The 15,749-nt window shown below is 34.8% G+C and overlaps 2 protein-coding genes across 2 annotated transcripts; one reads left to right on the top strand and one right to left on the bottom strand.

The window, feature by feature from the left end:
• The first annotated feature begins 8,418 nt into the window (after positions 1 to 8,418).
• Positions 8,419 to 10,609, top strand: LOC21401655 (transcription factor GTE3, chloroplastic). Its single transcript, XM_010109966.2, has 3 exons — positions 8,419 to 9,965; positions 10,068 to 10,113; positions 10,335 to 10,609. Exons 1-3 carry the CDS (start codon positions 8,640 to 8,642, stop codon positions 10,373 to 10,375), a joined length of 1,413 nt encoding a protein of 470 aa, XP_010108268.1. The 5' UTR covers positions 8,419 to 8,639; the 3' UTR covers positions 10,376 to 10,609.
• A 574-nt stretch (positions 10,610 to 11,183) lies between these two features.
• LOC21401654 (malate dehydrogenase, mitochondrial) lies at positions 11,184 to 14,218 on the bottom strand. Its single transcript, XM_010109965.2, has 7 exons — positions 13,873 to 14,218; positions 13,341 to 13,514; positions 12,977 to 13,145; positions 12,698 to 12,759; positions 12,442 to 12,563; positions 12,090 to 12,207; positions 11,184 to 11,589 (listed from the first exon to the last, which is right to left on the bottom strand). Exons 1-7 carry the CDS (start codon positions 14,134 to 14,136, stop codon positions 11,449 to 11,451), a joined length of 1,050 nt encoding a protein of 349 aa, XP_010108267.1. The 5' UTR covers positions 14,137 to 14,218; the 3' UTR covers positions 11,184 to 11,448.
• Between the last annotated feature and the right edge of the window lie 1,531 nt (positions 14,219 to 15,749).

The raw sequence follows: 15,749 nt of genomic DNA, 5'->3' as shown, positions 1-15,749 counted from the left end.
TCTAATTACTTCTTTATCCTTGAGTACCATTGGTTCTCTAATGGACAGTGATTCATAAAACACATTCATGAATCGGAGCTCCTACTGGTCCAAGTACCGAATCAACCCTCAAGAGAATTATTTATCTACTTCTTTCTTCAGAAGGAATGGATTCCATCTCGTGTAATAACATTCCCGGCTACCTACTTCATCATGTCTCCAAAATACAAGGAATAGGATTCAGGATCTCAGAATCCGTACCGAGTAAATCAAAAGACACAAATCCATAAATAGGAGTTTGTTAAGAACTCAGGATTAAGATCATTCTATATATGACCATCGGTAGACTCAATTAGAATTTCTATACTTAACGGAAATTATTAGAAATTCATATTGTGTCTGTGTTCTTGTTCCACATAATCTCATTATGCGAAATACACTCATTCAATATCTCGCCATATCAACAGTGCGGATAACACCGTTCCATTCTAAATGGGAATGACATGTATTAATAATGTTTTAATTAAAGATTCCAAACTTTAATTAAATTCATTATGAACATTGCTTTTTGATTATTATCCTTAAACATTATCCTCTCGTATATAACACTTATATACAATGTTTAAGGTTACATAAATAATCATGGAATTTTTATTGATATTCATAAAATATTCATAAATATATGCACATAAAATAATGAATAAACTCTTTTATTAAATAAATAATAAATATCCTATTACATATCATGCTTCTAGGACACCATTCCCAACAATTTTCTAGGATCTTTTGGCTAAGAAAAGAATGAGAGAAGACGACTCTACGAAGGAGAGGGAGATTCGTTCAAGAACAGAGTTCAACTTCGAATTCACCAAACAGTTTTATTATTTCCTGAATTTCTTATGTTAATTATTATTGTCATTATGTTTTCTTTTTCAATTATGTTCTAATTTTCTTTTGTTAGGGCTATTAGATCACCAATTCTATTTTAATTTAATTCATTCATTTTTACTTTCAATGAATTAATTCACTAAGAGTTTATTATTGATGGTTGTTATTTCTTTCTCTATGCTTAATGCTTTCAATTATCTGGCCAATATTTGAATTGTTCTGGAGACCTAGATTGAAACCCCAGAAGGAGACTTTTAGGAATAGCTTCTTGTGAGAGGAATCGTAAGGTGCATGCGACATCTAGCGATAGTAACATGACTTATGTGAACAATTAAGAGAACCATAAAGCGTAATGAATTTCTAGGGTGGTGGAATTCACATCGAAAGATAGTGGGTTTACATGCTAGGAATGAATTTGATAGCATCCCCAAAAGGACTATTAAATAATTTAGGGTCACTTGTTTGAACACATGAATAATAGGCAATGTTAGTAAGAATAATGAATTAAAGAAGATTAGATTTGGTGAAATCAGTTGTCCTAGTCTTTAATTATTTTGAGTCGTTTATTTATTTTAGTTTTATTTATTTGAGTTTTTATTTGTATTTTGCTCTTACTATTTTTCTATTTTATTTTAGGTTGTTCAAATAATTTTAGAGTTGACCAATTTCGGTAGTTAATTAAAATTAACTCAATCCTTGTAGGAATGATTTATTCACTACTTTATTACTTGTATGCGATATTGTGCACTTGCAATTTTCACATCACGTGCTCGCTAGCCCATCCTGCTAGCGCCAATCGCTCCCCATCATTGAGGCCAGGCACACAGGCAATCAATCACCATAAGGTTGACATTTATAGTGGACTTCACTTAATACAAAAAAAAAAATAATAATTCAGTCTTATAGAAACTCTAAGTGATGTTGGAAAAAAAGGATCCGGTTATCAGAGTTACGGCGCAGCGGAAGTTTTAAAATTTTAATGCCAAACAAGGAAAGAAGACTCATGATGTATATAACAATAAATTAAATGCATGATCAAACATACCTTGTTTCTTGGACTTCGGAATGTTTAGAGCGTCAACCAACGAATCTTCTCCACTATTCTTGAGTTCCACGTCTCTAAGTGTGTGTGGGCACACGTGGTAAGGTTCCAAGCGATCGGTATTGCACTACGAACCCTAGATCCCACTTTCTCAACCTTAACTTACTTTGTTAAGATAGCGATCTAGATTCGTTCTTCAAAACTTCAAGACAGGAACAAGTTGACCTCGATCTTTTTCACTCGATAAAACCTTTCCTCTTAGTTTTGATTCAATGGAAATTTCTCTCTTATTATTCCTCACACCATGAATGAATTCTTAAGTCTAGAGAATCCCAAAAACATTTTTCCTTTAGCCTGAAAAAGACCAAAACGTTTTTCTCTCTCTCTCTCTCCCAAAATTCGTGTATCACCTTGTGTGATGTGTTAATCTCTTATTTTTTTTATGAAGCACCAGCCCTAATATAATATCTGGATCCTATAAAAAAATTTTCTACTCGAAAAATAATTAATAATTATTTTTCTAGAAAATCTTTTTGAACCAAAAGATCACAAACTTTTTCGGGCTAGGTTATATGAATCTAATCCACGAATTTCCTTAGGAGAAGGACTCCAAAAATGCGTCCACTTATCTTGTGGAGTTTCAAATTTTCGCCCCTTATCATTAGGAGATAAGGTTGTAAGTTTCAATTTAAATCAAGATCCTTTGACCTTCCAAAAGTCCAAATCCTATCTTGATTCAAACTCCTTTTAAAATTTGAATTTAAATAAGATTATCTTGTTTGGATTTTAAATAAATATTTTCCACAAACATTATCCATATTAATTAATTTAATCAAATGGAATATTCTAGATTTTCTTTCCCAAAAAAAAAACGTGAACCATCTTTTTAAATAAAGAAAATCTATCAAATAAGCTCCATTGTTTAAACTAATTAATAATTAATATTAGGAATATATTTTAAACTATTTTGAAACAAAATCTATTTCCCTTCATCCATTAAAATTCATCCACTTTAAATATGAGAGAATAAATTTCATTTTTCCAAAATTAAATAATTCAAACACAATCTTATTTCTAAAATTCTATTAACCAAAATAATTAACAAATAATTGTTTTATCCATAACCAATCATATGTCGACAAATCATTATGTTTGTCCACTTAATTTCACATGTCCAATCCTTTCGGAATTGCATGCAAGAGAGTACCATGTCTTTATCAAACACTACTTAATTTCTATTTAGCTTACCGATCTCATTAGGAATGAATCCCAAGATGCTTCGTTGAACTATATGAGCTAGTAAAGGGACCCGATGGAAATATGTAAAGAGGCTCCTATAATTGTGAAAAATTAATCCCCGATCAATTATTCAACAATTATCAACTTTAGGACTATACCACTAAAAGTCTGAAGCTAAACTCCCGTTTACATACCGTATTACGAAAGCTCTCTTATGTAGTGCTTCTTCCATGATCATTCATCACTTGCTTAATCCCCATATGTTATCCATGATTGAATTAAGGACTTATTCTGTTATACCTTTTCAATCGTTTTAACTTAAAATTCCATTATTCTCCATTGAAAGAACCACCAATTGTAAAACCATACAAACGATAAACCACCGGAGGACACAAAGTAAACCGATGGCCAAGGCCTTGTTACATTGTCTTTCAATCCCCGAATAATGCCTTCAAGTAGATAACATTTACCATCGATAAGATGGCTATGGATTCCGTATCGATGAATCTTGATTTCTCCATCCATAAGTCATACACCCAACACACAAGTATATTGACCATCAATTATCAGTGTCTCACCTATAGTGGATCAAAGTGCATAAGTCATGGATGCGAACTCAAGTATCCATTTCAAGATTCAGATTAATGAAGGATGATAATCAAAGCGTCATTGATTCTTATAAGCGAAATTATTAAACTGAATCAATTAACACTTTAGGTCCAGTCCAATGTCATACCTCAATACTGGTATACATCAAGGTTTCTACTTGGAACCGATCCGATGGTCAAGACAAACCATCCCTCCAAGGGAGTAGACAACCCTTACAATCTTAACATGAATAAGATCCCCAAATCTTATTCCATCGATTGCGAACCTTTTATTTAGACTGTTATCGAATTACCATGTCTTCTATGTATACCCCGTATACAACGGTAATCCGATATGTTACCAACAGCCTAGAAGAATTTATGTTTGCTCAATTAATCATACATTCAACAAATGAAAGTAAATAGGACACCACTTATTAAACATGAATAACCTCTTTTATTTATATCAAAATGTCAATTTACAGAAAATCCTTAGAATCAATTTTCTATCCTTAGGGCACATATAGATCCCAACAAGTAAAAGGAGAAACAAAGAGAAAAGAGAAAAGATCTTGATGTTATACTTAGATGCATGAATTTTTGTAACCAAAACCAAGATCACTTTCCTTATGAGGAACTCACTTGTGCTACATGCACGATATATCCCCCCCATATCATGTTGCCAACAATCTCTATTGCGAGAAAGCACCACTTATCCATGGTAGGATCTCAGCCCCCTCCTCGACGAGATTGTCGTTTGTGCTCAACCCCCTCTAGCAAGATCATCGTCTTTACCTCAAAATCTCCACCAATGCCAGTATCACCTCCCTCATCCATTCTTCGAAGGATCTCCCTTCCTTCCTATAATGATGGCAGCCACCTTTGTTATCTACCACCCGATGATGCAAGCTCTGTTAGCGTTTATGCTCTTAGAAATAAATGTAATAATGTTTTTGAGACATTTTGACTATTAATAAAAATTTATTTATTTCATATATCTATGTATTGTCCTCTTTATGTTCATATTAGTTGAATATATGATAAGTAAACTAGAAGTCTTAGATTGTTATTCTAAGTCTTTAGATCACGCATGCAATGAGAAGAACATGGAAAAGATATGAATATAAAGATGACAGTCTAAAGAATGTAATATGCAATCAGGAGAATAAAGTTTGGCGTTTTATTCATGTTAAGATTGTTATGTTGTCTATTTCCTAATGGAGATGACTTGTCTTAGTCGTCGGAGGTAGGACTCTGTGGATAGAGACATTGATATAGTTCCTAGTGGTGAAATCTATATTGGATCTGACAAAAGTTGAATTGTTTTAATTAATAATTATGTTTGAATAAAACAATTCACTTTTGATGAATTATATGTCATCATCTTAATCCTGAGATGAATAATAAACATGTATACGTGGCTTGTATCCTTTGATGTACGAAAGGGAGACATCCTAACATTATGTAAAGGTACGCTTACCGGTATGTTAGGGGTATGACTCATGTGTGCATAGATTTGTTATTGAAAAAATGGAGAATTTACCCTTGAGAGTGCATGAGTCTCGACCTTTACTCATTACTCTTGATAAATGCCCTTTTTTTAGTTTAATAGGAAAATATGATCACTCAGCCATTAGACTATTTTGTGTTATCTAATGGTTTACTATTTGTATTGATATAAATAGTGAATTTTCTGATGGAGTGGTACGGGAACATAAGATAAATATAATCATGAAAGTAAAACGAAACTTGATCTCAAGTCGATTATGGATATCCTATGGAGATGAAACACTAATAATAATGAGTCATGGACAAGAACTTTTCAAAACTTTTCGGTAAGTCTCATTATTTATTAGATCACTTGAGAGACTTTTTTGGGGCTATTGGTAAAGGTTCCTGAGAGAAAAAATTATTGATTCTTAAGATCTATTTTCTTTGGCTCTCTTATGGTTGGAAGAAGTTCAAGAATACCAAGGGGAAATTGAACAACGTGTGCCCACTCGTATTCCGATCGTAGGAACGAGAATAGCAAAGAAAACCCCTTAAAAAAAGAAAATATGCCAATTCTCTTTAAATAAGCTATAATAATAAATAAATGGGAGTCTTGTTGGTTGCCGAATCGAATTCGGATGCGGAAGCGTGGCGGTAGGCGGATCGGGTATAATAAAAATTTTCATAAAACTTTTGAGATACTCTATAGATTATATTAATTTATGCACGAATAAATTAATCACATTAATTTATATGTCAAGAACTCAATTAGGAAAAAATACCTGGAGGCCGACTCGAATGATAACTTGAGTTCTTTGACCACGAACAATCCTTGCTCCAATCTTTGTGTTTAGACAACCAAAGTCTTCCACGTCAATTTCTTGATTCCACGTAGACGTGTGTGTGGGCACATGTGAGACAAAACAGGTTCCAAAAACACTCGAGTTTCCACAAACACCAACGCATGCACGATGTGGAATTTTTGGGAGAAAAAATTTTCCTCTCTTTTTCCTTGAGAATTTTTGGCCACACTAACAATTAGGGCAGAAAAAAATATTTTCAAAAATTGTGTCCACAATTTTCTATCATTCTCATATTTAAAGAGTAGAAGTCAAACTTCTAGAGGAATCAAATCTCTCTTTCCTGTTTGAATTTTGAACAAAAAATTTCCCTCTTCCTTATCCATTGTGGCCAGCCACCCCTTAGGGTTTTTACCGTATGTGTGGCGCCAATTACAAATAGGGAAGGAAGAGAAATCATCCTTTATCCTGTAGTCCAATTTTAATTCAAATTCAAATTTGAATTTAAGTCAAACTTAAATTAATTTGAATTCTAAATTGAACAACTTATCAAATAAGTTTAAGAGGATAAATTTAAATTATGTTCATGATTCAAATTCAAATTTAAATAATAATTAATTCTCAATTAATTATTTTTTGAGTATTTAATTTTAGAATTCCTTAATTCTAAAATTTTCATTTTGCCCTATGTGTCTGGTAGAATTACAAGGACGACGCGGGGACTAATGGACCTATAATCCCGAGCTCCAATAAAATTAATAATTAATTAAACACTTTAATTAATTAATTAATTCTATTAATTTCAATAGTTACTCTACTATAAACTTAGAATTGAACTCTAAAAAATATAGACATTAATTACTTCTAAACTGTGAAGTGTCCATTTGATATAGTCATTGCATATAGATCAAACCTCCATAAATAATTCATAATTAGAGTTAGGTAGAATCCGTTAACCTCTCTAATTATATCTTCATCCTTAAGTACCATTGATTCTCTAATGGATAGTGATTCATAAAACACATTCATGAACCAGAGCGCTCTAACTAGTCCAAGTACCGAATCAACACTCAAGAGAATTATTTATCTACTTCTTTCTCAAGAAGGAATGGATTCCATCTCGTATAATAACATTCCCGGCTACCTATTTCATCATGTCTCCAAAATACAAGGAATAGGATTCAGAGTCTCAGAATCCGTACTGAGTAAATCAAAAGACACAAATCCATAAATAGGAGTTTGTTAAGAACTCAGGATTAAGATCATTCTATATATGACCATCGGTAGACTAAATTAGAATTTCTATGCTCAACGGAAATTATTAAAAATTCATATTGTGTCTGTGTCACTGTTCCACATAATCTCATTATGCGAAATACACTCATTCAATATCTCACCATATTAACAGTGCGGATAGCACCGTTCAATTTTAAGTGGGAATGACATGTATTAATAATGTTTTAATTAAAGATTCTGAACTTTAATTAAATTCATTATGAACAATGTTTTTTATTATTATCCTTAAACACTATCCTCTCGTATATAACACTTATATACTATGTTTTAAGGTTACATAAATAATCACGGAATTTTCATTTGATATTCATAAAATATTCATAAATGTATGCACATAAAATAATGAATAAACTCTTTTATTAATTAAATAATAAATATCCTATTACATCTTATACTTCTAGGATACTATTCCCAACAAGTCTCAACGGTGAGACCCCTTAAAAAATAACCGGTAGAACACCCTATTTTGACCGTTGGATTAAATTTTCAATGCTAAGATATGCGCAAGTCCGTATTAAAAATTTACAACATGTCGCACAGAACTGCTCCCTCTGCAAATCCGACTGTGGAAAATGTAATCCAACAGTTAAAACAAGGTGTTCCACTAGTGGGTTTTTTTAGGATGTCTCACTGTAGAGAAAGTCTAAGGGCCCGTTTGGAGTGTATACTTAAATCATGATTCTTAATTTAGACGTTTGAAATTTAAATTTTTTTAAGAGAAAAACACTGTAGGGAGTTTCTCCGATAGGACCAGAAAAATAAAACGACAAGTAATTCTATTTTTTCAGATATTTTTAACAGTCATTTCTGCATCATAAATTATCTCTTCTGTATATTTTTTTAATTTCATTTTAATTTTAATCAAATTTAATGATTAAAAAATTAATCCTGCTGAGCATATTGAAGACAAACTCATGAGACAAATAGACCCTAAATAATAATAGAAATCAACAAATAGCAAGGTGCGGGTCCCAGCGGAAAGAGCATTTGTCCACGCCCTCCGTCATCACACGCGCGACGGAGCGCGTGCTTCTCACTGAAATCGTAAACACCCCCGTCTGAGCAAAATTGGATGGACATCTCTGCTTCCGTTTTAGGGTTTTCCTGCATCGATTTGATTTTGACTGTAAAGCCTTTGACTTCAATCCATCTTCTTCCCCCAAAAGAAACCCTAATTCCGTACAACCCCCAATTCCCTCAGAACCCTCCGATTTTTCTGATTCACGTCTTCAATTAGGGTTTCCTTACTCCTTTGCTTCCAAAACCCTAGCTCCGCAAACCAGTGCTCTGAAATTAGGGCTTTTTGGGTTTTTATGCATGGCTTCGGGGCCAAATCCATTGGCCGGTGACGGCGCGAGGGAGAAGCACATGAACCGGAAGAACCAGAAGAAGCCGAGAGAACGAACCGCCATTGACGACCGAAGCTCGTCCAGCGAGAGCTTCCCTATATCCGGCCGCTCCGAGACGGCCAACGGCGGCGGACTCCATGGGTACACAAAACTCGACGGCCGCGTCAGAATCAGCTTGAATTCGTGCTCGAAGATCGATATCAGAGAGCTCAAGAGGAGACTCGTGAGCGAGCTCCACGAGGTCAGGTGTTTGGTGAAGAAACTCGAAGCTTCTAAGGACGTTTATGGCGGCGGCGGCGGCGGTAGTCTCTCGCAATTCTCGTCGAATTACGTGGAAAACGCCGCAATGAGGGTCAATTCAGAGGCCGGCTCGGTCGGACCGCCGCGGAGCGGACTGAAGTCAAAAGGAGGGAAGAGAGATGTTGAGATGAGATTAGGGCAAGGGAAAGATAAGTATTCGAGTCAATTGTTTAAGAGTTGTTACAATTTGCTTGACAAACTGATGAAACACAAGTTTGGTTGGGTTTTCAATTCTCCTGTTGATGTTAAAGCTCTTGGTCTTCATGATTACTTTACAATTATTAAGGATCCGATGGATTTAGGAACTGTTAAAACTAGACTTCATAAGATGTGGTATAAATCGGCTATGGAGTTTGCTGAAGATGTTAGGCTTACTTTTCGGAATGCGATGGTGTATAACCCTAAAGGACAGGATGTTCATTCAATGGCGGAGCAGTTGTTGAAGATTTTTGAAGAGAAATGGAGAGGTATAGAAGTGGAGTATAATCTCAAAAGAAGGCGCGAAATGGAGGACGAGGAGGAGGGTGGAGAAGAGGCGGATTTGGAATTGGCAAGACCCGCTTCGAGAAAAGCCCGGGATCCTGCTGTTCCGGCAATGAGAACACTAGACAGAGCAGAATCAATGACGAAGCCCAAGGATCCGAAGTTGGCAGCGGTGCCAGAGAGATCTGATCGGAGTAATCCGGTTTTGAAGAAACCGAGAGCGAAGGACCCAGATAAACGAGATATGACGTATGAGGAGAAGCAGAGGCTGAGCACAAGCCTTCAGAATTTGCCCTCGGAAAAGCTGGATAATGTGGTTCAGATCATTAAGAAGAGAAATCCAGGGCTTTTTCAACAAGAGGATGAGATCGAGGTCGATATCGCTAGTGTTGACCTGGAAACGCTTTGGGAATTGGATAGGTTTGTGACCAATTACAAAAAAAGTTTGAGCAAGAATAAGCGAAAAGCTGAACTTGCTCTCCAGTCCAGAGCAGCAGAGACTGAGAAGAAAGTAAGACTGTGAATCACCATGACTTGCTCAATGTTTCTGAGTTTGTTTCTTTTGCTATCTAGAATTGTGTTCTAATATATGATTGTCTCAATAATGTTGTAGAAAATGGCTTCTTCAGAGACACCTAAACCAAAAGGATCCAAAACAGGTAACAAAAATGACTCCCAAGGAACAATAGTACACTGTTGTTGTCAGATTTGATGGCACTAATTATTGCAGGCCCATTTTTGGTGTTCTTTGGGATTATTACTTGTGCAAAAACGTTTATAGTACTATGATTATTACCTTTTTCAGCCATTTTGAAATGATCATTTTGGATAAGAAAGTTTGGTTTAAAACTTAACTGAAAGTGGTTAACATGTGTTGCAGATTCTGACAATGATGGTTTGTCTGGGAGTGGATCAGACTGAAGACGAGACTTGAATGGGAAGCGTTGACATAGGAAGCATGTGTTAGTTGATTTGGTAATGATTAGATCGATGTCATTGGTAAAAATTTTAGTCAGTTGGTAAAAGCGTTGATTTTTATTTTCGGAGCCAGCTTTTTGTTCTTCAAATTGTGCATTAACATAAAACTCAATTAGCTGGTTTTGTAAAGAAATGTGTCTCGTATGGTATGTACATTTTTCCATGCTCATATGAAACCCCAACTACTCAATTTTGCAGATTTAGTCTTCAGATATATTAGTTCAACGGTGCACTGAATTTGATGAAAATATGTTAAAACTGCAATATATACTTAACATTCTTCTTTATTCATAAAATTGAATTTCACGATAACCATATATGTATCTAATCTAAAAACATCCGGTAGACAAGTGCCATTTTTTCGTACAAAAAGAAAAACAAAATATTAAAGCTCATGTTCAAGTGGATTCCACTGTTTTTTCAAGCTTCAATTTATTTACCATTAAGAGTGTTAAGAATTTTAAATTTTACCACTCATTCTGAGTTAATATCTTTTTACTCGTATAAGTATTTAACTAAAAAAGTTATTAATTAAGAATAAAGATAGAAATCTTCTCCTTAAAAAAACCAAAAAAAGAAAAAAAACAGTAGACATAGTAACGAAAAAGTAATTCGTTGGCCAAAAAAAAAAGATTTTTTTAAGAGGCTTCGACTATGGTCCAAAAGATTCTAATACTAGAAAGACCACCTCCAAAATCCAACCGCTAATGCAAAAGCAAACACTTGAGCAAACCAAGAGACAATCAAGATCTAAATACCAACTCCTCAAAAACCACGCAGTAAAATCCTATTTTATTGGGAGCATGCATTTTCAAGCAGCAAAAAAAATGCGTCTTATCCAGAAAGATTAGCATCCAAGTTCTCAAGTCCCTCCCAGAAACATAACACTGGGAATTATTAACGGAATTTGCAGTTTATGATGTATGGCCTACTCTAAGAAACAGCAAAAAAGCCGGTGCTGGTAGCAGCAATAATACAACAATTGCTTAAAACTGCAAAAATTTGGACGGTTTCATCTAGTTCGCATTGGCAAACTTTATACCCTTCTCAATCGAAGCTTTGAGCTCGGGCTTCAACTTCTCCAATCCTTCCTTTTCGTAATCTGAGAGAGAACCCAGCCCCAAAACCTCCTCTACACCATTCTTTCCGAGACGAACCTGTATACACCAAAAGTCTGCTGTGTTTAGTTGTATAATAAAACTGGCAAAGGTGAACAGTTTATAATCAACTGGCCTCGAAAGGAATGTAGCAACAAAGCCGTGCTTTGTACATGCAAGTGTAAATGTGTGTAACATGAAAGTATGCAAATGAGAAAATACATGAAAACCATCATATACTAGTTCGTCTACTAGTGTATATTCAAGCCATTATCTATTCAAGATTCATCATTAGCTTTAACACACGATGTACCTTTTCATAAAAATGGCTTAACTATTTTTCTTTGTTATACCCCTACAAAGTAGAAACAATGCAAAATAGGAGCAAACGGCAAGCTAATTGATGGCATTTGGAGAGCTGATGCACTATCAAGAAATATTAACATGGTATAAAACACAGAATAGCATGAATACTCAAAAGTACTGTAAAGTAACTTTTTTTTTTACGGCACAAATTGGAGAATGCTATTGAATTAATCAAACAGAACAAAATTTTTTACCTTAGAAGCAAAGAATGGAAGTTCAGTGACATTTGATTGCACAAACGAACATTCCACAACATCAGGAACACCATTAAGTCCCTTCAGACATGCATCGGCAAAAAGAGCTCCTGCATAGCTGCAAAGTTAAGACAACGTAACTTAGCCCAGTATATATCATACCAAATCAAAGATATGGTGAGTCCCATAGCAAAAGAGGCAATGAAAGAAAATATGCCGATTCTCTTTAAATAAGCTCCCAAGAGGAGAACGTATCCAATAACAAATTAGTGAGAACCAAATAACATTTGACAAATCTGCATCCTAAAAACTCAACCTGAAACGTAAAGGGAGCTACAAATTCAACACTTACGCCATGGACAGTGTTGCTGATCCCTTTCCAGCCTTAGCCTCCACAACTTCTGTTCCTCCATCTTGTGTTCTCTTTGTAAGAGCCGTGATGTCTTCAGCTGACAAATTAGCTTGCGGTGTGGCCTATAGGTAGTCAAACAAACTGTACAATATTAGACAAGTGCAACACCAATCTAAACAGTTGATCCAGGCAATCTACTGTCCATAGATAATAAAATTCTCACATAGAATTATAAGCTAGAAGAGAACGGACATACTTGAGAAAACAGTGGAAGGATAGTTATGCCAGCATGGCCACCAACAACAGGTACGTTAACCTCTGCAACCCATACACAAATCTTGAGTTTGTTGGAACAGGTTATTTTTAGCAAAAATATTAAATTATTAAGAAATGACACCTCCACGGAATTAGATACTTTTATTTGAATCACATCTAAACTAGTTATTATGATACTCCAACTATCCAAAAAGAACATCAATGTTAAGCCGTAGGCAAAAATAAAACAGTAAAGAACTAGTTGGAACTTGGACTATACCAGCAACCGGGGCCTTGGCTTTCCCAGCGTAGAAAGTCTTGGCCCGAACCACATCAAGAGTAGTAACACCGAACAACCTCTTCTCGTCATATGTCCCCGCTTTCTTGAAAACCTCGGAGGCAATTGGCACCGTTGAGTTGACAGGGTTGCTGATCATATTCACAAGAGCCTACACAGAGCGATTTTGTCAAAAACAAATTCTACAAAACAAAGCGAAAAAAGAAAAGAAAGTTCATGTGTTTAAACCCATGATTTTGAAGTTTTCCCCGCACAAAAAATTTGAATTTCAAATGCCAAAATCAAGAATCACGGTTTAAACGCATCAACCAAACGGGACCTGAAATGATTGGGATCAAACACCCACATGTGGGCAGTACTTGGCGATCGCAGTGCAGAGAGACTTGACGATGCCGGCATTGATGTTGAAGAGATCATCACGGGTCATGCCGGGCTTTCTAGGCACTCCAGCGGGAATGATCACCACATCGGCTCCCTCCAAAGCCTCCCGAATATTCTCCTCACCCGCATATCCTTTAACCTAACAATCACACAAACATAACCTAAAAATCAACTTGTTTTTCAATCAATCTAAAAATTAATTTGAAGCCAAAATATTGTATTCCGAAGAAGATCAAACTTCGTACATAACGTCATTAACACTAAAATTTCAAAATGTCATCTCAAGATCTAAGCCAAAACTCAAGACTTTTAGCTCAAACTCGACAGCAAAACCAAACAGATAAATAGAACCCGGAGATTTCAGAGCTGGATCAAACCAAAACCCTAACAAAACCAGAAAGAAAAGGGATAAAAGAAAAATCAGGCATGAAAACACATGTGCAAAAGAGAAATGCGACAAGCCCTAGGAAGGAGAGAGAGAGAGAGAGAGAGGAGACCTCAGATCTGGTGTTGATGTGGCTGACATCGGCGGCGACGCCGGGGGTGGCGGCGATATCGTAGAGGGAGAGATGGGAGACGAGGGGGTTGAGCTTCATCAGGAGGGCGAGGGGCTGTCCGATGCCTCCAGCGGCGCCGAGAACAGCAACTTTCCGTTCCGGCCCGGAGTGAACGGAGTAGCCACGACGCTGGATTTGTGCTCCGGCTGCCGATGAGCTTCTGGCTATGGCCGACTTGACAGATCTAAGCATGGAAGACCTCATTTTCGGAATTTTCGAAGAGAGAGAGAGAGAAGGTTTGGGTTTGGGTTTTGGTTTTGAGAGTCTCGAAGGGAGTAGTTTCGTCACTTGGCACCCGTCTCTACATTTATGCTTGTTCAGTTGTTTTTTTTTTTTTTTTTTGCATAAAAATAAAAATAAAATAATTATGTTTTATTTTCAGATATTTTTACTGATTTATTGTTTGGTTTAATTTTGAGTGAGTTTCTCTGTTTTATCAATAGTATTAGTTTTTAATTATTAAATTAGATAAATTTTAATACAAATTTAGATAAGGTCTCCAGTCAGGCACTTAAAAAGTGCATGACTGGAACGACAGTTATATATTTCTATATAAATTGTATATATTTATATGTAAAATGTGTATATTTACATGTAATTCGTGTATATTTAACATGAAATACAATAAATCAGCTAATATACATATTTTCATGTTATGTGTTCACTAATTACTATAAAAAATACATGTTTTAAGGATTAATATACATTATCGTTTCTTATAACTTAACATACACGACTTTACATGTGAATATATACGATTTATATATAAATATACACGATTTATGTAAAAATATACAGTTGTCGTTCTGATCAGGTACTTTTTAAGTGCCTGACTGGAGACAATTCTTACAAATTTAATGGTTGAAAAATAAAAAATTACTGATAATTTATTTGTAAATGATTTCTAGAGAAAGACTCTAATTTCGATTGTGTAAAAATTTCTAAGAAAAAGTTATCTCTCTGACATTTTGGTAGACTCTTTCTCAATTACATGAACATGTTTAAACTGTAATTTTTTTTTGTAGTTTTTTAATAGTTTCTTTTTCAAAAAAAATGGATCTGCTTAATTTTTATCTCATACATTATTTAGACAGATGTGATGAACAAAAAACATACTTTATGCAAAATATCCACTTCGCTAGTTAAAGGTGAAAGGTCTCAAAAAGAAATAAGTTGTTTTCGGCGGGTCTCTACTTCTAATAGCTACTAGAAACAATTAATCGTTTTCTAGGTCTTGTTCGTTTCGCTGATTCGAGTTTAGAATTCGAGTTTTACTACAGTAAAAAGCTCTCATAAACAGTTATATTTAATTTTTTTGCTACAGTAAAAAACTCTCATATAAAATCACATCTCAACTCGAATTCTAAACTCGAATCAGCGAAATAAATGAGGTAGCAGCATGATGCTTATTTTAATCTAGCATGGTATTGCCTGTTTTCCTTTGAATTGTGAATGGACATTTCTCATTACTCATTTTATTTGTATATATATATATATATATATATGTTTATATATCCGCAGTCCATAATTATTATCTATTTGTTTATATTTTGTTATAAGTACATATGTTATAGTATGTGTGTGTAAAAAACAGGAACCATTGGGTGCGTTTGGAATTGGTTCCAAAACGTTTTTATTTTTTGTACGAAAATGAAAATGAAAACGTTTTTAGTTTCATTTTTGAATTATTTCTAAAAATGCGTTTGGTAGTTTTATTTAGAGATTGATTTCAGTTTTAAAAAAAACTGAAACTGCGTTTGGTGGTTTAATTTTTGAAAACATGTAATAATATATTAAATAAATAATATTATTAAATA

The sequence above is a fragment of the Morus notabilis genome, unplaced genomic scaffold (genome assembly GCF_000414095.1).
Source record: "Morus notabilis unplaced genomic scaffold, ASM41409v2 Scaffold79, whole genome shotgun sequence".
Lineage (NCBI taxonomy): Eukaryota > Viridiplantae > Streptophyta > Magnoliopsida > Rosales > Moraceae > Morus > Morus notabilis.
This window is presented reverse-complemented; position numbering and strand designations above follow the sequence as displayed.

What these genes read in the sequence shown, in the direction of transcription:
- LOC21401655 (XM_010109966.2), top strand. Translation starts at nt 8,640, where the DNA reads ATGGCTTCGGGGCCAAATCCATTGGCCGGTGACGGCGCGAGGGAGAAG. An exon ending in CAGCAGAGACTGAGAAGAAA is followed by an intron (nt 9,966 to 10,067) that starts GTAAGACTGTGA and finishes ATAATGTTGTAG; the next exon opens with AAAATGGCTTCTTCAGAGAC. An exon ending in ACCAAAAGGATCCAAAACAG is followed by an intron (nt 10,114 to 10,334) that starts GTAACAAAAATG and finishes CATGTGTTGCAG; the next exon opens with ATTCTGACAATGATGGTTTG.
- LOC21401654 (XM_010109965.2), bottom strand. Translation starts at nt 14,136, where the DNA reads ATGAGGTCTTCCATGCTTAGATCTGTCAAGTCGGCCATAGCCAGAAGC. An exon ending in TCCTTCCACTGTTTTCTCAA is followed by an intron (nt 12,564 to 12,697) that starts GTATGTCCGTTC and finishes GACTACCTATAG; the next exon opens with GCCACACCGCAAGCTAATTT. An exon ending in TTCCATTCTTTGCTTCTAAG is followed by an intron (nt 11,590 to 12,089) that starts GTAAAAAATTTT and finishes TGGTGTATACAG; the next exon opens with GTTCGTCTCGGAAAGAATGG.